The sequence below is a fragment of the Dromiciops gliroides genome, chromosome 6, assembly GCF_019393635.1.
Source record: "Dromiciops gliroides isolate mDroGli1 chromosome 6, mDroGli1.pri, whole genome shotgun sequence".
Lineage (NCBI taxonomy): Eukaryota > Metazoa > Chordata > Mammalia > Microbiotheria > Microbiotheriidae > Dromiciops > Dromiciops gliroides.
This window is the reverse complement of record NC_057866.1, coordinates 258,247,210-258,269,949: the sequence shown is the minus strand read 5'-3', so window position 1 is coordinate 258,269,949 and position 22,740 is coordinate 258,247,210. Positions and strand designations below refer to the sequence as shown.

General features: G+C 38.8%; 1 protein-coding gene across 3 annotated transcripts in view; it reads left to right on the top strand.

Moving 5' to 3' along the window:
- The window catches only part of LIN54 (lin-54 DREAM MuvB core complex component), a 73,757-nt gene that overhangs the window by 37,506 nt on the left and 13,511 nt on the right, over positions 1-22,740 (top strand). For all 3 annotated transcript variants that reach the window (XM_043972537.1, XM_043972538.1, XM_043972539.1), the window contains exons 5-11: positions 5,121-5,346; positions 12,502-12,578; positions 12,876-13,073; positions 16,603-16,694; positions 19,240-19,311; positions 20,785-20,887; positions 21,982-22,119. In XM_043972537.1, the coding sequence (XP_043828472.1) occupies positions 5,121-5,346; positions 12,502-12,578; positions 12,876-13,073; positions 16,603-16,694; positions 19,240-19,311; positions 20,785-20,887; positions 21,982-22,119 (906 nt within the window). The remainder of the gene's footprint in view (positions 1-5,120; positions 5,347-12,501; positions 12,579-12,875; positions 13,074-16,602; positions 16,695-19,239; positions 19,312-20,784; positions 20,888-21,981; positions 22,120-22,740) is intronic.

Genomic DNA, 22,740 nt, shown 5'->3' with positions numbered 1-22,740 from the left:
GCTCCCTTTTCACCCTTCTTATCAAGAGGCTTCTTTTGTTTTGGGTTTTTGGGGTTTTTTTGCAAGGCAATGAGAGTTAAGTGACTTGCCCAGGGTCACACAGCTAGTGTCAAGTGTCTGAGGCTGGATTTGAACTCAGGTCCTCCTAAATCCAGGGCTGGTGCTTCAAGAGGCTTCTTAATTCCTCTTCACTTTATGCCATGAGAGTTGTATCATCTACATATCTGAGCTTGTTGATATTTCTCCCAGAAACCTTAATTCTGACTTTTGATTCATCCAGCCTGTCATTTCAGATAATATAAGTGACAATCACACAGCACAGTCTTTTCATACTTCTTTCCCAATCTTTTTTTTTTTTTTTGGCCAGGCAATGAGGGTTAAGTGACTTCCCCAGGGTTACACAGTGTCAAGTGTCTGAGGCCGGATTTGAACTCAGGTCCTCCTGAATCCAGGGCCGATGCTTTATTCACTGCACCACCTAGCTGCCTTCTTTCCCAATCTTAAACCAATCCGTTGTTCCATGCTCAGTTCTAACTGTTCCTTCTTGGACCACATACAGGTTCCTCAGGAGACAAATGAGGTGATCTGGTGCTCCTATCTCTGAGGACTTGCCAGATTTTGTTGTGATCCATGGTGTAGTCAGTGAAACAGAAGTAGATGTTTTTCTGGAATTCCCTTTATCCATAATCCATTAAATGTTGGCAATTTGGTCTTTAGTTCCTCTGCCTCTTTGTAAACTAGCCTCCACTCCTGGTGGTTCTTGGTTCATATATTGCTGAAGCCTGGCTTACAGAATCTTAAGTATAACCTTGCTGGTGTGTGAAATGAGTGCAATTGATTGGTAATTTGAACATTCCTTGGCATTGCCCTTCTTTAGGATTGAGATGTAAAGTGATCTTTTCCAATCCAGTGGTCACTCTTGAGTTTTCTCACTTGCTAGTGTATTGAGTGTAGTACTTTAAAAACATCACCTTTCAAGATTTTAAATAGTTTGGGTGGAATTCTATCACCTCCACTAGCTTTATTGTTTGCAATATTTCCTAAGGCCCACATTCCCCAGGATGTCTGGCTTTAGATTGGTAACCACACTGTAATAGTTAGATCTTTCTTGTTTAGTTCTTCTGTATATTATTGACACTTCTTAATCTCTTCTACTTCTGTTAAGTCCTTATGATTTTTGTCTTTTATCATGCCCATTTTGACATGAAACATTACCTCAATATTTCTTTCTTTCTTTTTTTTGCTGAGGCAATTGGGTTAAGTGACTTGCCCAGGGTCACACAGCTAGTAAGTGTTAAGTGTCTGAGGTCGGATTTGAACTTTTGAACTCGGGTCCTGAATCCAGGGCCAATGCTCTATCCACTGAGCCACCTAGCTGCCCCCTTTTTTTCCCCTCAATATTTCTAATTTTCTTGAAGACATCTCTTGTCTTTCCCATTCTATTGTTCTTTTTCTTTGTGTTGCTCATTTATGAAAACCTTATCTCTCCTTGCATTTCTCTGGAATTCTGTATTCAATTGGTTGTATCTTTCCCTTTCTTCTTTCCCTTTTTCTTTCCTTTTTTTCTCAGCTATTTGAAAAACCTTGTCAGAGAGTCATTTTGCTTTCTTGTTCTTTTTCTTTGGGATGGTTTTTGTTGCTACTTCATGTGCGATATCGCAAACTTCTGTCCATAGTTCTTCAGGCACTCTATCTACCAGATCTAACCCATATATCTATTCATCACTTTCACTTCATAGTCATAAAGAATATTTTTAGGTCTTACCTATGTGGTCTGATGGTTTTCCCTACTTTCTTCAATTTATGTCTGAATTTTGCAATAAGAAGCTCATGATCTGAGCTGTAATCACCTCCCAGACTTGTTTTAACTGACTATATAGGGCTTCTCCACCTTTGGGTGCAAAATACATAGTCAATTGATTTTGATATTGACCATCTGGTGATGTCCATGTGTAGAGTCTCCTTTTGGGTTATTGAAAGAGTGCTTGCTAGGACCAATGAGTTATCTTGACAGAATTCTGTTTGTCTCTACCTTCATTTTGTACTTCAAATCCAAACTTGCTTGTTATTCCAATTATGTTTTGATTTCCTACTTTAGGGCCAGCTAGGTGGCACAGTGGATAAAGCACTGGCCTTGGATTCAGGAGGACCTGAGTTCAAATCCAGACTCAGACACTTGACACTGACTAGCTGTGTGACTCTGGGCAAGTCACTTAACCCTCATTGCCCTGCAAAAAAAAAAAAAAAAGATTTCCTACTTTAGCATTCTAATTCCCTAAAATGAGTGTCACATCTTTGTTTTGGTGTTATTTCTAGAAGATGTAGCACCTAAGTTTTGGTAGAAGAGGTTCTTTCATTAATAGATTAAAAAATGTGCATTTTCACAAGCTATTTTGAATATCATACACTTTCCATTGCTCACTAAAAGCCAAGCTCAACCAACCCTTAAATGCTAACTCATGTAATAAAAATATGATTATGAAGAAATAGATTTGACAATAAAAGTGGAAACAGAGACACACCAAAAAAAAAAAAGATGTTGTAGGTCTTCATAAAACTGATCAACTCTGGCTTCTTCGGCATCAGTGATTGGAGCATTGATTTGTGTGACTGGTTTGCCTTGGATTCAAAGAGATATCATTCTGTCATTTTTGAGATTATACCCCAGTATTGTTTTTCTCACCCTTTTATAGACTATGGGGGCTACTCCCTTTCTTCTAAGGGATTCTTGTCCACAGGAGTCTTTATCATAATTACTTGAATTAAATTCACCCATTCCTGTCGACACCCAAGAACCCAAGATGTCACTGTTTAGTCTTTCCCGCTTCTTTTTTACCACATCTAGCTTACCTGGGGTTCACAGATCTTACATTCTAGGTTCTTGTACAATATTGGTCTTTATATCAGTGGACTTTTCTCTCTTCACCAGACATGTCCGAGGCTGAGCTTCCTTTCGGCTTTGGCTCAGCTGCTTCATCAGTGCTAGAGCTGCTTGTAGTTGTTCTCTGCTCTTCCCTAGTAATGTGTTGGATGCTTTCCAAACTGAGGGGCCCATCTCCAGCACTGCAGCCCATAGGGTTTTCTCCTCATCTCCTCCAGAACCCTCCTCTATGACCTGTCCATCTTGGGTAACCCTGCACAGCATAGCTTATAGTTTCACTGAACCTGCACAAGCCCTTCCACCACGCCAAGACATCTTTTGGTTTATCAAACAGGAGATTACTATGGTCATTTACTACTGTATATTGTATACCTAATCTATTCCATTGATCAGCCACTATCTTTTGGGGTCAGCTTATCTACTTAATGTGATGTAGGCATTAATAATAGACATTCTTTTTTTTTTCAATTAACAAGAATTTATTTTCTCTTCCACCTTTCCCCTTTGAAAAAGAAAAGTGATGGGGGGAGGAAAGGGAGGGAGGGAGAAAAATTTGGAACTCTAAATCTCATGAAAATGAATGTTGAAAACTACCCTTACATGTAACTGGAAAAAATAAAATAAATGTTTGTTGCATTAAAAAAATAAATAAATACATAAGAAAAAGAAAAGAAAAAACAAAATCCTTGTAAGAAATATACAGTCAAGGGGCAGCTAGGTGGCACAGTGGATAGAGTACTGGCTCTGGAGTCAGGAGGACCTGAGTTCAAATCTGGTCTCAGACACTTGACACTTACTAGCCGCGTGACTGTGGGCAAGTCACTTAACCCCAATTGCCCCCCCCCAAAAAAAAAAGAAAGAAAGAAAAAGAAATATACAGTCAAACAAAACACTCACATTTGCTGTGTAAATCAGCTTCTTGAGTCTCTCTGTTAGGAGGTGGATAGACCATGCTTCATCACTGGTTTTTTGGAATTATGGTTGGTTGACCAGAGGTTTTAAGTCTTTCAGAATTGTTTGTCCTTACAACATTATTATTATTGTATAAACTGTCTACCATAAACTATCAATGCCTATTTGCTGCACTTTATTAAATTTATTAAATTTATCATTTTCCTTTTTTGTCAACTTTACCAATCTGAGGGGTGTGAGGTACAACCTCAGAATTGTTTTAATTTGCATTTCTCTATTGGTGATTTAGAGCATCTTTTACACATTGACTTTTTTTTTTTTTTTTTTGGTGAGGCAGTTGGGGTTTAGTGACTTGCCCAGAGTCACACAGCTAGTAAGAGTTAAGTGTCTGAGGCCGGATTTGAACTCAGGTACTCCTGACTCCAGGGCCAGTACTCTATACACTGTGCCACCTAGCTGCCCCTACACATTGACTCTTGATAATTTGAATTGAATTTTTTCCTATGTAAAACTGCCTTTTCATATTCTTTAACCATTTTATCATTTGGGGAATGGCTTTTTTCTTATAAAATTGAATCCATTATGTACACACACACATCCCCCATATACATATATAACAACCTTTAAAAGAGAAACTTGCTGTAAAAATTCTTTTGTTACCTGTTTCTCTTCTTATTCTAACTATATATAACTTATACCCTCATTTTTTAACCTATTTTTTCAATTAATAAAAATTTACCTTCTCTTATACTTTTCTCCCCACCCCTTTTTAGCCCTATTGAAAAACAAAGAAAACCAAGAACTTTTGTGACAAACAATGCAAAGTCAAGCAAAACAAATTCCTGTATTGGTTATGTCCATTATTCCCCTCTCTATCAGGAGGTATGGATAGCATGTTTTCATCATGAGTCCTCTAGAATCTTGGTTGGTCATTGTGTTGATCAAAGCTTCCTAATCCCTTGTTTTATGTTGTTCCTGACTCTTGTGTTTGTATCTAAAAGTTTCCACAAAGATCTAGACTTTTCTCGAAAAGGGCTTGGGAGTCATAAAAGATCCATTCTCTCCCCGCCCTCCCCCCTTCCCCATAGCATCATGCTCAGTTTTATTGGATGAGTTATTCTTGGTTATAAGCATAGATCCTTTGGCTTCTGGAATATTATATTCCCAATTCTCTTTCTTTTTTCTCCATTTCTATTTGAACACACTGTTCATGAAAATTTACAATAATGTACAAGCTTTTACTTGACAGGGATAGATTGTAATAAAGGCTAACAGTGCAAATGTTAAGCTTCTGATTAATGATTGCTATGTTGTGTTTATTAAATAGGCAGTGAAGTCAGCTTTGCAGACCATCACCGTTGGAGGAGTGAGTACGTCTCAGTTTAAAACTATTATTCCTCTGGCAACTGCTCCTAATGTTCAGCAGATTCAAGTGCCTGGAAGCAAGTTTCATTATGTTCGACTCGTTACAGCTACAACAACGGCTACTACCAGTAGTTCAGCCCAGCCGTCCAGTCAGAACCCCAGTGCAAACACTCAGCCTCTTCAGCAAGGTGAGTCATTTTATTGTCATAGTGATGGGCTTCATATTTTTAAAGCCATTTGGCCTTTTTTTTGCTAAAACCATGAAAAAATGTCATCACTTCAGTGCAGCTTTGAATCTGTTGATAGGAGGAATATATAACAGCTTATAACTGCTACTCAGTTGTTAGAATGTGGAAGGGAATTGGAACACTAGATGATTAATACTTACACTGTGCTTAGTTTCTTTGTTGCCCTTACCAGAAAGGACTACTGTCTGTTTCAATTTTGGGTGACTTGGATTTGGATGGAGCCAGCTTCTCATTACATTGTTTCATATACACCATTAAGCCCCTTGAAAGTCTGAATTTTAGCCCCCCTTCAGCATCATTTCATTTTAAATCTATCATCTCACAAAAGACAATTAAATGATTGGGTTTGTCCTTTTTCCCCTCAGGTACCAAACCTGGCAAATATTTCCTTGTTTCATCATGGAATTTATGTGTCTAATTCTTTCCTTTCTCTGGGGTCTATGAAGAAGGGGATTTTGTAATATTTCTCCATTAGCATAAATAGCTTTCAGTTTAGGGCATAATTTCCCCATTAAAAGTTGGCTGTGGCTTTCATCATTGACAGTTCCTTGAGAACCTCTGAGGGCCTTTTAAAAGCAGTTGAAAATACGTGATTATCCTTAAGTAAATACTGTTTGCTGAAAATAAGTGGAAATTATTTAGTTCGTACCTTTGCAGTTGTTTTTTATTAAGTCATAGTTTTAGAATTATTGGCTACAATAAGTGCAGCTCAGCAGATACTATGATTCCATCAGTGGAGATGGCTCTTTGCAACCAGCACAAATTACATCCCTCACTAGCTTAGGAAATAAGTCCTGAGGACTTGCCTGTAGCACATAGATATCCAGTGACTGGTCCAGTGACGGATACTTTAAGTGTCAGGTAGGATTTGAATCCAGGTTTTCCTGGCTCCCTTATTCCTTACTGCCTCTATGAAGGAAATTTCAGGGGTTTTGGTCCTGACTGGTAATTTTGTCCATATGGGAGAAAATTCTGGTGTACAGACCACTACAGTTGACAAGTCTATAACTAATTGTCTTAGGTAATTGCCTGGGGCACTGAGAGATCAGAGGTCACATAGCCAATACATGTCTCCAAAGCTAGTCCTTTATGCATAGTACCTCATTATCTGTCAAGAGAAATCATCTTTTTAAAAAGTTTTCATTTTCCCTCTCAAAATTAAGTACTTGAAAGAAAAGTAAAATACAATTATGAGAAAAATAATACACGAAGGGAGAAAACAATGTTTATTTTAGTTTATTTTTTAGTTTAAATGGCATTTTATTTTTTCCAATTGCATGTAAAGACAATTTTTAACATTCATTTTAAAAAATATTTTGAGTTCCAAATGTTCTCCCTTCTCCCGCTACCCCCTCCTTAAAATGGTAAGCAATTTGATATAGGTTATATATGTGCATTCATGTGAAATATTTCCATATTAGTCATGAAACAAGCACTTATTAAGCTTCTACTTTGTGCTAAGCACTTTCCAAATATGATCTCATTTGGTCCTTATAACAACCTTGGAAGATAGGTGCTCTTATTATTCCCATTTTACAGTTTAGGAAACAGGCAGACTGAGGTTAAATAACTTGCCCAGGGTCAGACAGCTGATAAGGATCAGAGGCTGGATTTGAACTCAGGTCTTCTTGATTCCAGGCCCAGTGCTCTATCCACCTAGTTGCCTTACCTGAATCTGGGGCCATTTGTCGTGGTCTCCATTTTCTCCCACTCTCCAGCTTCAAGTCCTATATCATCTCATTTTTCTCCTCCTTTCCTTCATTCACTGAAAAAAAGACAGGCATTGTTTTTGACCAAACTAACCTGCTCCTGGCTCCTTGACAAGTTTGCCCCTCTACATTCTTCCTCTTTTTTTTTATACCTTCAAACCACTGTTATATTTTCAGTTGAAACTCCTAATATATATTTTATAGTATTGACCATCTTCAGCTTCAAGTTCATCTTTATTAGTCTTTTTAATATTATTATTATTGTCATGATTCCTAAGCCTTTTAGATTTTTTTTCACTTTTCTAAAGTAACTAGATGTGGAAGATATAATTTTACTTACTTTCAGAATTTTGTCATTTTGAAACTAATACCTAATTTGGTTATATTAGGGAGTAAATTTCTCCCTGCTCCTGAGTACTTTCTCCTGGGACCTGGGGACCACTTTCTCCAGTTCTTTTCCTGGCTTTTTGATGGTTTTTTCTTAGTCTCGTTTTCTGGATCATATATATTCTTTCAGCCATCACAGGCATGAGAAAGAAGAGCACTGTTTGAATGTTCTTCCTTTATAGTTTCTCCCTTGGTAATATTAGCTCCTGTGAATGGTTTATCATCTTTGTGCAGCTGGCTGCCACATCCTCCTCCTTCCCTCTGGTCACCTAATGTTTCCACACTAAAATTAATTTCTCCACGTGCAGACTAGATCCCGTTCTGATCTGTGAGGTCCTGACCTAAGCTCTTTCTTGAACTCTGGTTCTGTGTGACCTCTATTTGCACAACATGTAAGCAGCTCAAACCTAACATGTCCAAAATGGAACTGACTACATTTCCCCCCAAACCCTCTACACCCTCCATACCCCACCATTCATGTTGATGGCACCACCACTTTTCTTGGAGTCACCTGTGACCATTTCGTCTCCCACAACAGGTTTTGTCAATTCTGCTTGGAAAACATCTTTCCTTTCTACCCCCCCCCCCCTTTTTAATAATAATTACACAACCTCATCCCTCCCTAGTTCGGGTCTTTATCACATCTCACCTCAGTGACTTCAATAGGCTTCTTATTGGGCAGCCTAGTTTCCAGTTATTTCTTTCTTCAATTCATTTCCCAGTTATTTTTTTTTTTTTTGCAGGGCAATGGGGGTTAAGTGACATGCCCAGGGTCACACAGCTAGTAAGTGTCAAGTATCTGAGGACGGATTTGAACTCAGGTCCTCCTGAATCCAGGGCCGGTGCTTTATCCACTGTGCCACCTAGCGGCCCCCCCAGTTAATATTAATAAAACAAAAGCTGACCATATCCCCTACTCAGAAATCTTCAGTAGCTCCCTATATTGTCCCTAGGATAAAATACATAATCCTCAGTTTGGTATTTAAAGCTCTCTTATTTCACAGTACCATACCTCAAGTAACCATGACTCCATTTAAATTGGACTATTGGCTGCTCCTTGTACATGACATTCCATGTCACCCACCTCTCTGCCTTTGTACAAATGGTCTCCCATGTCAGGAATACATTCTCATAAAATCTATAGCTTCTTTCAGAATGAAGCTCTGCAGAAGCAGAAGGACATTGTCCGTAGTAACAGATATATTGCACGACAATGGCTGTGAATGACTTAGCTGTTCTCAGCAATACAGTGATCAAAGGGGATTCACGATGGGAAATATTGTCCACCTCCAGAGTCTGTGACGGGTAGCACTATGTGTGTGTGGTCACCCTACCTCTCCCCTTGTGGGGAGAGCTAACTAGGACAACAGTTGAACAGCTTAGGTATTAAACATTTACTGAAATATATTAGAGCTTAACCAAGAGAGAACAAGAATAGGAAAACCCTGACTGCCTCAACCACTCCTGGTTCCGCTGCCAACCCCACGAGGTTCCAGCCACCAACTCCTAAACCAACTGATTTACAGACTGCTTCAAGCTGATTGGTTGAGGGTGGTCTCATGCTCACACAGCAGGGGGCCTCTGTAATGGTAATAATATTCTCACAAGTCGGAATGCCAATCAAAGCATGCTATTTGTCACTTTCTGTCATTTTTTTGTGTTTTGGTTTTTTTTTTTCCCTTTGGGTTTATGTCTTCTTTTACAACATGATTAATATGGTACTGTTTTCCAGGATTGAACATGTATAACCTATATCAAATTGCTTACCATCTCAGGGAGGGGGTGATAAGAGAGAGAGGGAGAAAATTTGGAGCTCAAGATTTTAAAAAATGAATGTCAAAAATTGTCTTTACATGTAACTGGGGAAAAATAAAATATTTCTTTAAAAATTTTAAAAGAAAATAAAATGTAGCTCAGGTACTACTTCCTAATGGGATCTTTCCTTTTTTAAAGTCCCTTCCATTTATTTGTAGCCTCCTTTTTGAAAACCTTTAGAACTAGTCATTAATAGTTTGGTAACATTGTAACAGAAGGTACCCTAAGGATCTTTTCTTGGCTGTGTGTTATATAGCATTTTTACCAGTGACTTAGATAAAAGCATAGATGGTATGCTCATCATATTTGTAGGTGATACTAACCTGGGAGGAAAAGCTACCACACTGGATAACAAAGTACCAAAAAGATTTTGACTAGCTTAAGTTTGGGCCAGAATCTACTAAAATGAAATTTATGAATAAATATAAAATCTTATACTTGGGTAAAACAGTTTACAAGTCCACATGGGGAAGGTATGGTTAAACAATTTGTCTGAAAAAGATCTAGGGTTTTTCGATCTAAAATCATTAACTAGCATTCTATGTCATGGGGAAGTAGTAGATGCTTTCCCAAGTAATACACTCACTAAATAAGGATATCAGCTGTCCTTGCTGATTTTCAAATAGTTCTTTAAAAATGATAGTAATGGCAAGAATTTGAGAGTGACATTGAAGACACAGAAATAGAGGAAATAAAACCATCCCTATTTATTGATGACATTAATGGCTTACTTAGAAAATCTTAGGGTATAAGTAAAAAATAATAATAATCCTTACCAGCTTCCATAAAATAACAGGTTACAAAATACCTATAAAAATCAACAAGTTATATACAGCAGTAAGAAAGTCCAAGAGGGAATAATTGAGGGATGTCCCATTCAAAATAATTGTAAAATACATAAAATATTTGGGAGTCAGTCTACCAAAGCATGTTTAATACCTATATAGATATAATTTTAAAATGCTCATTAAAGAAATAAAAAGTATCTTAGGTAATTAGAGGGATAAAGGATATTCAGTGTTCATGGTTGGGCTATGCCAATATAATATAAATGACAATACTACCAAAACTAATTTACACATTTAATACTATGCCAAACTACCAAAAGGATGCTTTATAGAAATTGATAAAATGATAGTAAAATTAATTTGGTACAGCAAAAGATCCAAAATGTCAAAGAAAATAATGAAACAAGGTAGAATAGCAAGGACTCTAGACATCAGACTATATCATAAAGGAATAATCAAAACAATTTGATACTCGTTTTTAAAAATGGGAAAGTAAATCCATGGAAGAATAATGAGAGGAACTATCAGAAATAATTGATATTATTGATAAACCCCAACACATTAATTAGGAATTAATGTGACAAGAATTGCTGGGAAAACTGGAAAGCAATCTGGCAAAAATTAGATTTAGACCAGTATATTATACCATATACCACAATAAACTGAAAATAGATAGGTAAACTGAATATTACAGATCATGACATTAAATAAATAAAAGAGATCCAGATCTTTTATAACTGTGGTGAATTTTTAACAAAACAAGAATTAGGTAATTGCAGTTATGTACAAAATAAAAGCTTTTGCACAAACAAAATTAATACAAATAGAGTCAGAAGGGTAGTGATTGACTGGGGGAAAAAATGCTAGTATGAAATATCTCTAATAAGGGTCAGATGTCAAAGATGCATAGGCAAATGACAGAAGTATATCAAACCAAAAGCTGTTCCCCAAATGATAGTCAAAGGATATAACAGTTCTCAAAAGAATTGTATTTTTTTCTTAATTAAAAATTTATTTATTTATTTATTTATTTGGCCAGGCAGTAAGGGTTAAATGACTTGCCCAGGGTCGCACAGCTAGTAAGTGTCTGAGGCTGGATTTGAACTCAAGTCCTCCTAAATCCAGGGCCGGTGCTTTATCCACTGCTCCACCTAGCTGCCCCTAAGAATTGTAAACCATTAATAATGTTAAGAAAAGAATGCCTCAGATGATTAATAGTAAGAGAAGTACAAATCACAGTAACTAAGGTTTCATAAAATTGACAGACTGGCATATAGCACATTGGCAAAGATGACAAAGCTAGTAAATAGTTATTATTGGACAATTTATGGAAAGATAGGCATGCAAATGCATTGTTGATGGAACTATGAATCAATTCAACCATACTAGAAAGCATTTGGGAATTATGCAGAGAAAGTGAATAAAATACCCATCAACCTTTAAGCTAGTTAAAGGCCCTAGCAGTCCCACTGTTCAAACTGAAAAGAACCATATGCAATAAAATATTTATAGAAATGTGTTTTGGGGCAGCTAGGTGGCACAGTGGATAAAGCACTGGCCTTGGATTCAGGAGTACCTGAGTTCAAACCAGCCTCAGACACTTGACACTTAACTAGCTGTGTGACCCTGGGCGAGTCACTTAACCCTCATTGCCCTGCAAAAAAAAGAAAAAAAAGAAATGTGTTTTGTAGGATCAAAGAACTGAAGACAAAGTACATGCCCATCAGTTGGAGAATAGCTAAACAAATTGTGGTACATTAATGTAGTGGAATATGACTGTGCTAATAAATGATGTATGTGATGGATACAGAAAAGTATGAGAAGGCTTATGTGAACTGATGGAAAGTGAAACAAAATACACAACCACTACAACAATGTAAATGGAAAGACCCCCACCCCTGCCACAAAATAGTCAAAGCTAAATGCTATAAAAATGTAATGGCCCCGGGGCAGCTAGGTGGCGAGGTAGATAAAGCACCAGCCCTGGATTCAGGAGGGCCTGAGTTCAAATGTGGCCTCACACAGTTGACACTTACTAGCTGTGTGACCCTGGGCAAGTCACTTAAACCTTATTGCCCCGCAAAAAAAAAAAAAAGAATGTTATCTTCAGGGGGCAGCTAGGTGGCACAGTGGATAAAGTACCGGCCCCAGATTCAGGAGGACCTGAGTTCAAATTTGGCCTTAGACAGTTGGCGCTTACTAGCTGTGTGACCCTGGGCAAGTCACTTAACCCTCATTGCCCCCCCCCCAAATGTTATCTTCAAATAATGAATTTAAGCAGAATTATAAGTTCATCTGGGGGGGATCCTTTTTTGTGATGTCCATCACTTCTGTAAGGAGTTTTGCAGCATTTTATAGAGAAAGAAATAACTTCTGTTTTGTATTTTTCTTTTTAGCAGCAAAACCGGTAGTGGTCAATGCAGCCCCTATGCGGATGTCAGTTCCACTTGTTCCAGCACAAACTGTCAAACAAGTGCGTATTTTATGATTGTTTTTGTTTACCTAAAATGTTGCTCCAGTGTCATACCTGGGTCTCTAATTGAGAATGAATGGCATCGACATTCTGACCCGTGGGCAAATTAATTAACTTGTGTGCTTCAGTTTTTTCATATGTAAAATGAGGTTGTTGGGATAGTTGGCCTCAAAGTTCCCTTCTCACTTTATATTTGGGGCAGTATGATCAATAACTGCCCCCTAAATTCTTACTGACTTGAAGACTACTTTTTAAAAATTCTGTTTTAGACTGAATGCACTTTTTTCTTCTTTGCAGGTTGTCCCCAAACCAATCAGTACAACCTCACAGATAGTTACGACGAGCCAGCCCCAACAACGACTTATTATGCCAGCCACACCACTGCCACAAATTCAGCCAAACCTCACTAACCTCCCTCCAGGGACTGTTCTCGCGCCAGCCCCTGGGACAGGCAATGTGGGATATGCTGTCCTTCCAGCTCAGTATGTCACTCAGGTATGTTGAAGAAATTGAGCCATTTTGGTCCTGGGGTAGATCTGCAGGAGGGTATTCCCTCCAGTGGTCCAAATCAAAACTCAGCCCTGTCTTCTCCTCCTGTACAATTCTTTTTTTTTTTTTTAAAGTGAGGCAATTGGGGTTGAGTGACTTGCCCAGGGTCACACAGCTAGTAAGTGTTAAGTGTCTGAGGCCGGATTTGAACCCAGGTACTCCTGACTCCAGGGCCGGTACTCTATCCACTGCGCCACCTAGCTGCCCCTCCTCCTGTACAATTCTTGCCCATTTCAGCCCATAGATGTGGGGAGACCCACTGTGCTTGGGTTCTGTGATCGATGTCTTGACATTGCATGAATACCAGTGGAACATGTGGACTGCCCACCAGTTCCCCCTGACTCTCACAGTGCATGACTGACCTGATCTTCCATTACATCTTTCCCATTCAGCCCCTTCCCTCCACTGGAGTTCAGGCCCTCGTTATTATTTCTCACCTCGATTGTGGAAGGGCCTTCAGGCCGGTCTCCCCAGCTCAGGCCTCTCCCTGTGGCTCATCCCACACACTGCTGCCCAGCAGTTGTCCTCAAGCCGAGATCTGACCAGGCCACTTCCCTATTCCTGCCAAATTCAGCAGCTTCCTGTTGCCTCTGGAATAAAGTATCAACTCCCCTATTTAGCTGTCAAAGCCCTTGACCGCCCACATCTCCCATCACTGGGCCTTTGATAATAATAAAGTATCAACTCCCCTATTTAGCTGTCAAAGCCCTTGACCGCCCACATCTCCCATCACTGGGCCTTTGAACCAGTCATTCCCCATGCCCGGAATGCCCTCCTGCGCTCCGTGGGCCTTGTAGAGTCCCTGTCTTCCTCTGTGTGAAGCCCTTCCTGGTCCCCCCAAATGCTGGGGTCCTCCCTCCTGCACTTTCTCGTAACTACCCACAGTGTTTGGCCCTTAGTAAGTGCTTAATAAATGCTTATTGGCTTGTTTTTCTTTTTTTCCTTTTTTTCCTTTTTTTTTTTTAAAACCCTTACTCAACCTGGCTCCTGGCTTGGAAGATGAAGTGTACGGGGAGGTGCTTAATGAGTAACTGATCCATGAAGGGGAAAATCTGTGACAGCTTTAACTTCCCAGTCTTTTAGAGTGTGTACAGTCTCCCAGTCTTGGGAAGTTAACCTTTGGAAACTACCATCAAACGCGTCTTACTTACTTTAACTTGAAACTCATATACACATACAGGCAGCAGAAGATAGTGGGTAAAGGGCCAGCCTCCTAAACAGAGTGAGACCAGGGCTAAGTCCTGCTTGTGGGGCCCTAGGCACAGGGAACTCTTGGGTAAAGAAATTCCTTCTGGGGCAGCTAGGTGGCGCAGTGGATAGAGCACCAGCCCTGGAGTCAGGAGGACCTCAGAAACTTAACACTTACTAGCTGTGTGACCCTGGGCAAGTCACTTAACCCCAATTGCCTCACTAAAAAAAAATTTTTAAATAAAAAATAAATAAATTCCTTCTACAGATGCAGATCGGCATCTTCTCTGTAATGTATTTGGAGAGAGTTGCCCAGAAGACTTTGTATGTGAGTGTCTTGCCCAGGGTCACACAGCCAGGGGTCAGATAGGTGGGTCTTGAACCCAGGCTTTCCCACTTCAAGGGCCAGCTGTCTATCCACTGTGCCAAACTGCCTCCCTTTTAATGATACAGAAATGATAATTCATATAAACATAATTAACTCAAAACTCCTAACTAGGACAGGCAAGAAGGTTCAGCCGACAGAAGGGTAGAGGAGGTGTCCAGCAGCATGACCTCCATGGCAAGATAACATGATACTTAGACCACTGGGCCTTAGGAACACAGTAGCTACTGGGTCTTGAGCAGTTACACGGGAAATGCCATTCCATTTCCTAGAACTACCCACACAGCCCATAGTCAAATAGTCAGAAGTCTGGAGTGTGTCAAAGTAATTTTTTTTTTTGTGGGGCAATGAGGGTTAAGTGACTTGCCCAGGGTCACACAGCTAGTAAGTGTCAAGTGTCTGAGGCTGGATTTGAACTCAGGTCCTCCTGAATCCAGGGCCAGTGCCTTTTCCACTGTGCCACCTAGCTGTTCCCATGTCAAAGTAATTTGAAAACAGTGAGGCATTCTAAAAATTTAAGTTTGTGGGTTTCCTTGTTATTAAGGAAAGAATTTATAGAACTTTAGAGTACTCTAGAAATAAGGCGAAAGAAAGGAATAAAGAAGAATTTGATGTGAAAATGTAGTTTCCCCTACTGAGCTATATACACCATCTAGAGGCAAATTTGCAAATCTCTCAAATGTATGGCATAATCATTTGCATTCCTTTTGGCTAAATAAGGTGCTAATCATATTTCCACCTTATGATTCCCAAATAAAAACGTAATATGTAGATCATGTTAGCAACAGGAACTCTGGAGATATTTCACAACCCAAATACAATAAAATTTAACAATTGCATGTATTTATATGCCCGGGTGGGCTGGGCAAAAGTCACAATGTTTTAGTAACTTTTTGAAAATTGTTTTTTCTTTATTTTTTGCCATTTACAAGATTTGATTTTTCACATGTAATGTAAATTCATTTCCTATATTACTGTATATGATGCTATGGTATTATAAATTAAAAACAAAAAATAAAGGAGTTATTAAATACTGACTTTTGGCCCAGCCTGTATACACAGTTACAAACATATTCCATATAGATGTACTTTCTGAGCTTATGAATCCTTTTGGTTAGCTCAGAGACTTGTAACCTCTATAGCAGCCTTACATCTAAACACCCTGAACACTTTGAGGAAATAATCACGAAATTCTAGACTTGGCAAGCACTGAATAGCATTGGGGGACAAGAAGAAACTGATTATATTGGTGAAGAGAAACGAATTTCTTATCTGATGTGGAAATCATTCTTAAAACAGCTTATGGAGTGAAACAAATCAAAGTTCTTCTAATGACCCCAGATTTCTCCCTGAAACATTAAGATCTATCTTTTTATGACCATCACTCTTCTGGAGTTATTCTTTCACTACAATGTGTAACACAGAAGCCTTCAGAGAAGTGAAAATGAGTATCAAGGCATGGGCAGAGAAAAGTGTGTGTTGACTGTTAGTGGGCTGGAGCATGTGATAAATGGGCCATTATACAGGAGAAGCAGAAGAAAGGCTATATCTAAGAAATATAATGTGCGGAAAAGATGGGTTTGGTCATTTGGCAAGAGGGAGGGATCATCAACAGATGGTGCTTTTGGCCCTTTGTTCTCTTGGGATAGCAAGAGAAGTTGGGACACTTCCCCAGTATGGGTGTGTGTGTGTGTGTGTGTGTGTGTGGACCTCCTGGCAAACAGGCAGGAGTCTGAGGAAGGAAGGGCAAGACTTGCATGGCATGGGTTGCGATCTGCATCACTGAAGAGAATACCTTTACCACAAAGATCCAGAATCCACCTGAGTATTTAACGTTCTTCTTAATGAATTCATTGTTCATTTTTATGAGTTTGACAAAACCTCCTTATTTTGTCTTGTTAGCTCCAGCAATCTTCATATGTGTCTATAGCGAGCAACACTAGTTTTACTGGGACATCTAGTATACAGACCCAGGCAAGACTTCCATTCAATGGGTGAGTATCCTGGAAAGAATGACCTTTTTTTTTTTTTCCAATCTTTTTTTTTTTTTTTTGCAGGGCAGTGAGAGTTAAGTGACTTGCCCAGGGTCACACAGCTAGTAAGTGTCAAGTGTCTAAGGCTGGTTTTGAACTCAGGTCCTCCTGAATCCAGGGCCAGTGCTTTATCCACTGCACCACCTAGCTGCCCCCTCAACATTTGTTTTTATAAGATTTTGAGTTCCAAATATTTTGCTGCATTAGTCATGTGAAAAAAGAATCAGAACAAAAGGGAAAATCCTCAAAAAAGAAAAAAAAAGTAGAAACAGTCTGGTTCCATCTGCATTCAGATTCTACACTTCTTTTTTCTGGATGTAGAGAACATTTTCCATCATGAGTCCTTTGGGGTTGTTTTGGATCATTGCACTACTGAGAAGAGCTAAGTCTATTCCCATTCTTCATCACATAATGTTGCTGTTACTGTGTACAATGTTCTCCTGGTTCTGCTCCTCTCAGTCAGCATCAGTTCACTTGAGTCTTTCCAGGTTTCTCTGAACTCCTCCTGCTCATCGTTTCTTACAGAACAATAATATTCCATTACATTCATATACCATAACTTGTCCAGCCATTCCCCAATTGATGGGCATCCCCTTGATTTCCAGTTCTTTGCCCCCGCAAAGGAGAGCTGCTCTAAATATTTTTGTACATGTGGGAAGAATGGCCTATTTTTAAGTGAAATTTAGTATCTAATATAACAGTTGATATATCAAGAAATACCTCAATTAAGTGATCTACCAGCATTTACTAAGCACTTACTGTGTGCCAGGCATTGTGCTAAGTGCTGAGGATACAGAGAAAGACAAAAAAAAAAGTGTTTAGGGGTCAGGATGAGGCCTAAAATGTCCATGTCCCATAACAGGGGAAAACCACTGTGTGCTGGGTGACTGTATCATTCAGGAGGCAAGGATTTGTCTGGGATGTCTCAGGCATGCTTCCTCTACAGTAATCTTACTTTTTCCTACTGGAGATAGAAATGTCACAAGTCATAGCCTCTAACTTTTCTAAATTCTTGTCAGTCTTTGTCTTTTTTTGTTTTTGTTTTTTTTTTGGTTTTTTAGTGAGGCAATTGGGGTTAAGTGACTTGCCCAGGGTCACACAGCTAGTAAGTGTCAAGTGTCTGAGGCCGGATTTGAACTCAAGTACTCCTGACTCCAGGGCCAGTGCTCTATCCACTGCGCCACCTAGCTGCCCCCAGTCTTTGTTTTTAACCCACACCCCTACAGTATACTAGTTTAACAGCTTCACATACCCTACGTTTTCAGTTAGTAGGATTTTCCAAAATGCTGTCGAAAAAGAAAACCACATCTTCATGTGGACCAAATCCCCTTTGAATATTTTCTCTTTGGAGGAAAGTTTCCATGATGCTAAATTTGATTTCTTTCTTTTCCTTTGGCCAGTCTCCAGAACCCCTTTTCTTTAGTTTCTTCATTTTCATTCCAAGCTTTTCCCCATGTTATTTAAAAATATCCTGACACTGAGTACCTCCTTTTTTCAAGGACCATCTTTTTTTTTTTTCCCCCCTTCTTGACGGGACAGTGAGAGTTAAGTGATTTGCCCAGGGTCACACAGCTAGTGTCAAGTGTCTGAGGCCGGATTTGAGCTCAGGTCCTTCTGAATCCAGGGCTGGTGCTTTATCCACTGTGCCACCTAGCTGCCCCCAAGGACCATCTTTAAAGTCCAGTGAAATTGAAAAATAGTACACTGCTCTTTCTAACCTAAGAGTTAAGTAAAAATGACTAATCACAAAATGGAAAATACCACACCTGTGTCTGTCCACATTTCTTGAAAGAGAATGCTTTTTTGGGGCCAGGGTTTTGCCTTTTCACTGACTATATATAGTCTAGTTGGTACTATATTCTAGAGATTTCTTAAAATCATTAGGCCTTATTTTAGTTCTGAAAAAAAAAATCAGAAAACACTAATGTTTAAAGATTGTTTTGACAGGATTGTCTGACCCAGGGCTTCTTAAGCTTTTTCCACTCACAACTCCATTTTGCCCATGAAATTTTTATGCAACCCCAGATATATGGATTTATAAAATAGGTATATGTAACCTTTTACTGTCGCCAGATTTTTTGCAGCCCCCACATTCAGTTTCTTGACCCCATATGGAGTCACTGTTTACAGTTTAAGAAACTTGGGCGGAGTCACAGGTTGATAATTCGATAAATCAAATTGCTTTTTCTTCATTGGATTGGTTAAGTGATATGAACACATAGAAATATGCTTCAGTGATGTTTGGTATATTTGTTGATGTTGTGGGCACTCTTTGCAATTCGGTAGGTGCTTTTTGAGAGTTATTGTAGAGGAAGGTTTATTTTCCTTTTGCCAAACTGGCCATAAGCCTCAGTGAACTACTGTTCTTTGTCTAACAGACATACATGTAGACCTTCCCTTGTCCCTTTCTCTCTTAGAAGGATACATTGGAATTTATGCTTTCCAGCATTGCTTTTAGGCACTCTGGGCATTAAGTCTAATAAACTATTTAACGTTTCTTATTTAGGATAATCTCATCCGAGTCTGCAAATCGGCCCAGAAAGCCCTGCAATTGTACAAAGTCACTCTGTCTGAAATTGTAAGTGTGTGTAGATATAAATTTGGGGGAGAGGTTGGAGGGGTGAGTTGGAAAGTCAATGTTTTTCATTTGAAGTAACCAGAAAAGTTTCCTAAAAATAGCATTAATTTACAATTATTGCTTACACATCTTCTAAGAAATGATTTTAAACAACATTGCCATGTAGATTTATTGTGCTTACCAGGTTTAAATCTGATGATGCTATTTGGTGGTTTTTCTGTAAAATGGAATTGTCATGTGGGTGATTTTCATGTTATTAAAATTTGTGATTACAATAATATCAGCAACTAACATTACATAATGCTTTAAGATTTGCAAAACATTTTACATATGTTATCTCATTTGGTCCTAACAACAACCTGTGAGGTAAGTGTAACAATTCTCATTTTACCGATGAAGAAACTGAAGTTAAAACAGGTTAAGTGCCTTGCCCCTTTCCACACAGCTAGCAAGCATTCTGACTCAAGTCCAGAATTCTGTTTCCTATTCTGTGCTGCCTCCCAATTATTTGGCATCAGGTAATTAAAGGAATTGCTTTCTTTAGAGTAAAGAAAATCTTTGCAGCAGTCTTGTATGTGGCTCAGTGCCTTAGTCATTTCTCTGGAGCTCCCTGTGATGGGTTGATTGATCGATACTATATGCCTAGTCTGTTTTCTGTGCTTCTCCCTCCTCTCTCACTGGGATAACCTTTCTTTACAGTAAATACCTCTTAGAAACATTGAAAAGGCTAGGAAGTACTTAAAAACTTCATTCAAGTCCTTGTGACAACTTGTAATAAAAATTTCCACAAGCCACAGAAAGTGGTACCAATCTCACTTGGAAGTCATTTATCCAAAAAGCTGGTTTGCAAGGCATCTGTCTTCGACTTCTTCTTTTTTTACCATTTTCTCAAATGAAAAGAAGTGACAAGAGACTTCTCTTTCTGCTTACTATGACCAGGAGAAGAGGTGAAAAGAGCCTGCTTGAAGGGCCAGGGAACTTCCTCTTTTGATCTGATAGTAAGAGGAGCCAGAGGCTACTTGCTCTAGGGAGCCCAGGGGCCTCTGGGAAGGTGACAAGTTCTGCCTTGTGTTGAAATAGGCACAGAAGTACATTTGAAGGATTGTAAGTCTGACTCTCGATTATAGCTCTTTATAGAAACTTGCTGATAATATACCAGCAGGTATTAAGCTCAAAGAGCACAATCAGACTTGCTCTTAGGCCAGCCTCAGAATTTTTGGTGACCAGATAGCCTTGTAGTCTGAGTAATTGGTTGAGCTAAGTTACTAGGACAGAATTCCATCAGCCTTGAAGATTAACTAACTTTTGAGGTTTGAGCATATGGTAGATGCTTAATTAATGCTAATTCATTATCAAGCAGCTATAAATGTTTTTCATAAAATGGCTAGTTTATATGTGAATTATTAAATTATTTCTAGTGTAATCAAACTACAGTAAATTCATGGGTTATGTTCTGTTTTTCCTACTTTTCAGATACTGTGATTGCTTTGCAAATGGTGAGTTCTGCAACAACTGCAATTGCAATAATTGTTTTAATAACTTGGAACATGAAAATGAAAGGCAAAAAGCAATAAAGGTGATTATTTCTTTATTTCATTAAAATTCAAAAATAGCTCTGATTTCATTTTTTATAATGGAAGTCCTTAACCTGTAATTGACAGAAGCCAGAAGCATATATCAACAAAGAATAACTGGAGATGTCTACATGCAAAATAATCACTTTAACTGAACCCTTAAGTTATACGATAGTTCTAAGGTTTAGAATCTTATTAAAAGATGAAATTTCAGATGACATTGTGATATGGAAGAGGGTATTATTTTATAGTTTTTGAAACCACAACCACTGCAGTATTTTTCAAAGTTGTTATTGACAAGCTCATTTTTCATTGCATTCCATTCCGTGTCCCCTTTCCCTCCCCCTCCCAAAGAACTATTCCTTATAAGAAAGAATACAAAAGACAAAAGAATAATTTCCCAAATTAACCAATATATTGTGAAAATCTGACGTCGTATTGCTGTGTTCCACGTTGTCCTCCCACCTTTGCATGATCTAAGTGGAGCAGAAGTCCTTTTCACGTCTCTTCTTTGGGGCCAGCATGGTCACTGTCATCTGGTCAAAGTCAGCTCTGATTGTTTCAATGTTCTTCTTTCTTTGCCATCTTCACTGAAGTTATTGTTCTCCTGGTTCTGCTCACTTCACTTTGAATGAATTCACATAATGTTCCCAGGGCTCTCTTTATTCATCATTTCTTAAAGCATAATTAATGTTCCATTGTAAACATATAACATCATTTATCTATAGATTCCCCAATAGACAAGCACCGTCTTTGTTTCCAGCCCTCTGTTACTGTAAGAAGTGCTGTCCTAGATGGGGTTTTTTTTGTTTGTTTTTTTGTTTTTTGGTGAGGCAGTTGGGGTTAAGTGACTTGCCCAGGGTCACACAGCTAGTAAGTGTCAAGTGTCTGAGGCCACATTTGAACTCAGGTCCTCCTGACTCCAGGGCCAGTGCTCTATCCACTGCGCCACCTAGCTGCCCCTGTCCCAGATGTTTTACATGAATGTGCAAAGTCTTTCTAGTTACTTTTTTGGAATGTTTCCATATTGACTCCCATAAACAAATGACTGCATGTGATTCCCAATTCAGTAATGCTTGTTGTTCTCTCTTGATAGGCATGCCTTGACAGAAATCCTGAAGCATTTAAACCCAAGATAGGGAAAGGAAAGGAGGGAGAGTCTGATCGTCGACATAGCAAAGGCTGTAACTGCAAACGGTCAGGCTGTCTCAAAAATTACTGTGAATGTTATGAGGTAAGCATACCATCCTTTTCTGTAGATTATTTTAAAGTGAGCACAGTTTTTAAAATCTGCTTATACATTGTAGGAACAGCTTCTACTGATGTTTAATCTTTTTCTCGTGGACATTAGAGTGTATTTTGGTCTCTTAAGTAGCTAATTAACAGCTGGGTCTATGATATAATTAACATTCCAAATACTTTAAGCACTAATCCAAAGTTTACTCAGCACTACTGGGGTCTGAAATTACATTTCATACTTAATTCATTTGCAGCTTATTAGCATGACTTTTGGGGGTTTTTTGTTTTGTTTTGTTTTTTTGCAGGGCAATGAGGGTTAAGTGACTTGTCCAGGGTCACACAGCTAGTAAGTGTCAAGTATCTGAGGCTGGATTTGAACTCCGGTGCTCTATCCACTTCGCCACCTAGCTGCCCCTTAGCATGACTCTAAGATAAGATCAAGGCTTCAGTTTAGAGAATTGTGGTTTTATAATAGCATAGTGTTAAGCTGATACCCTTTGTGGTATACCCATAAATTCATATTCTAGATTCATAATTAACCAATGATTTTGAAAAATAAAGCAATGGAAATTTTACTGAGCTAGCAGATATTTACTTTAATGCTATATTTTTCAGT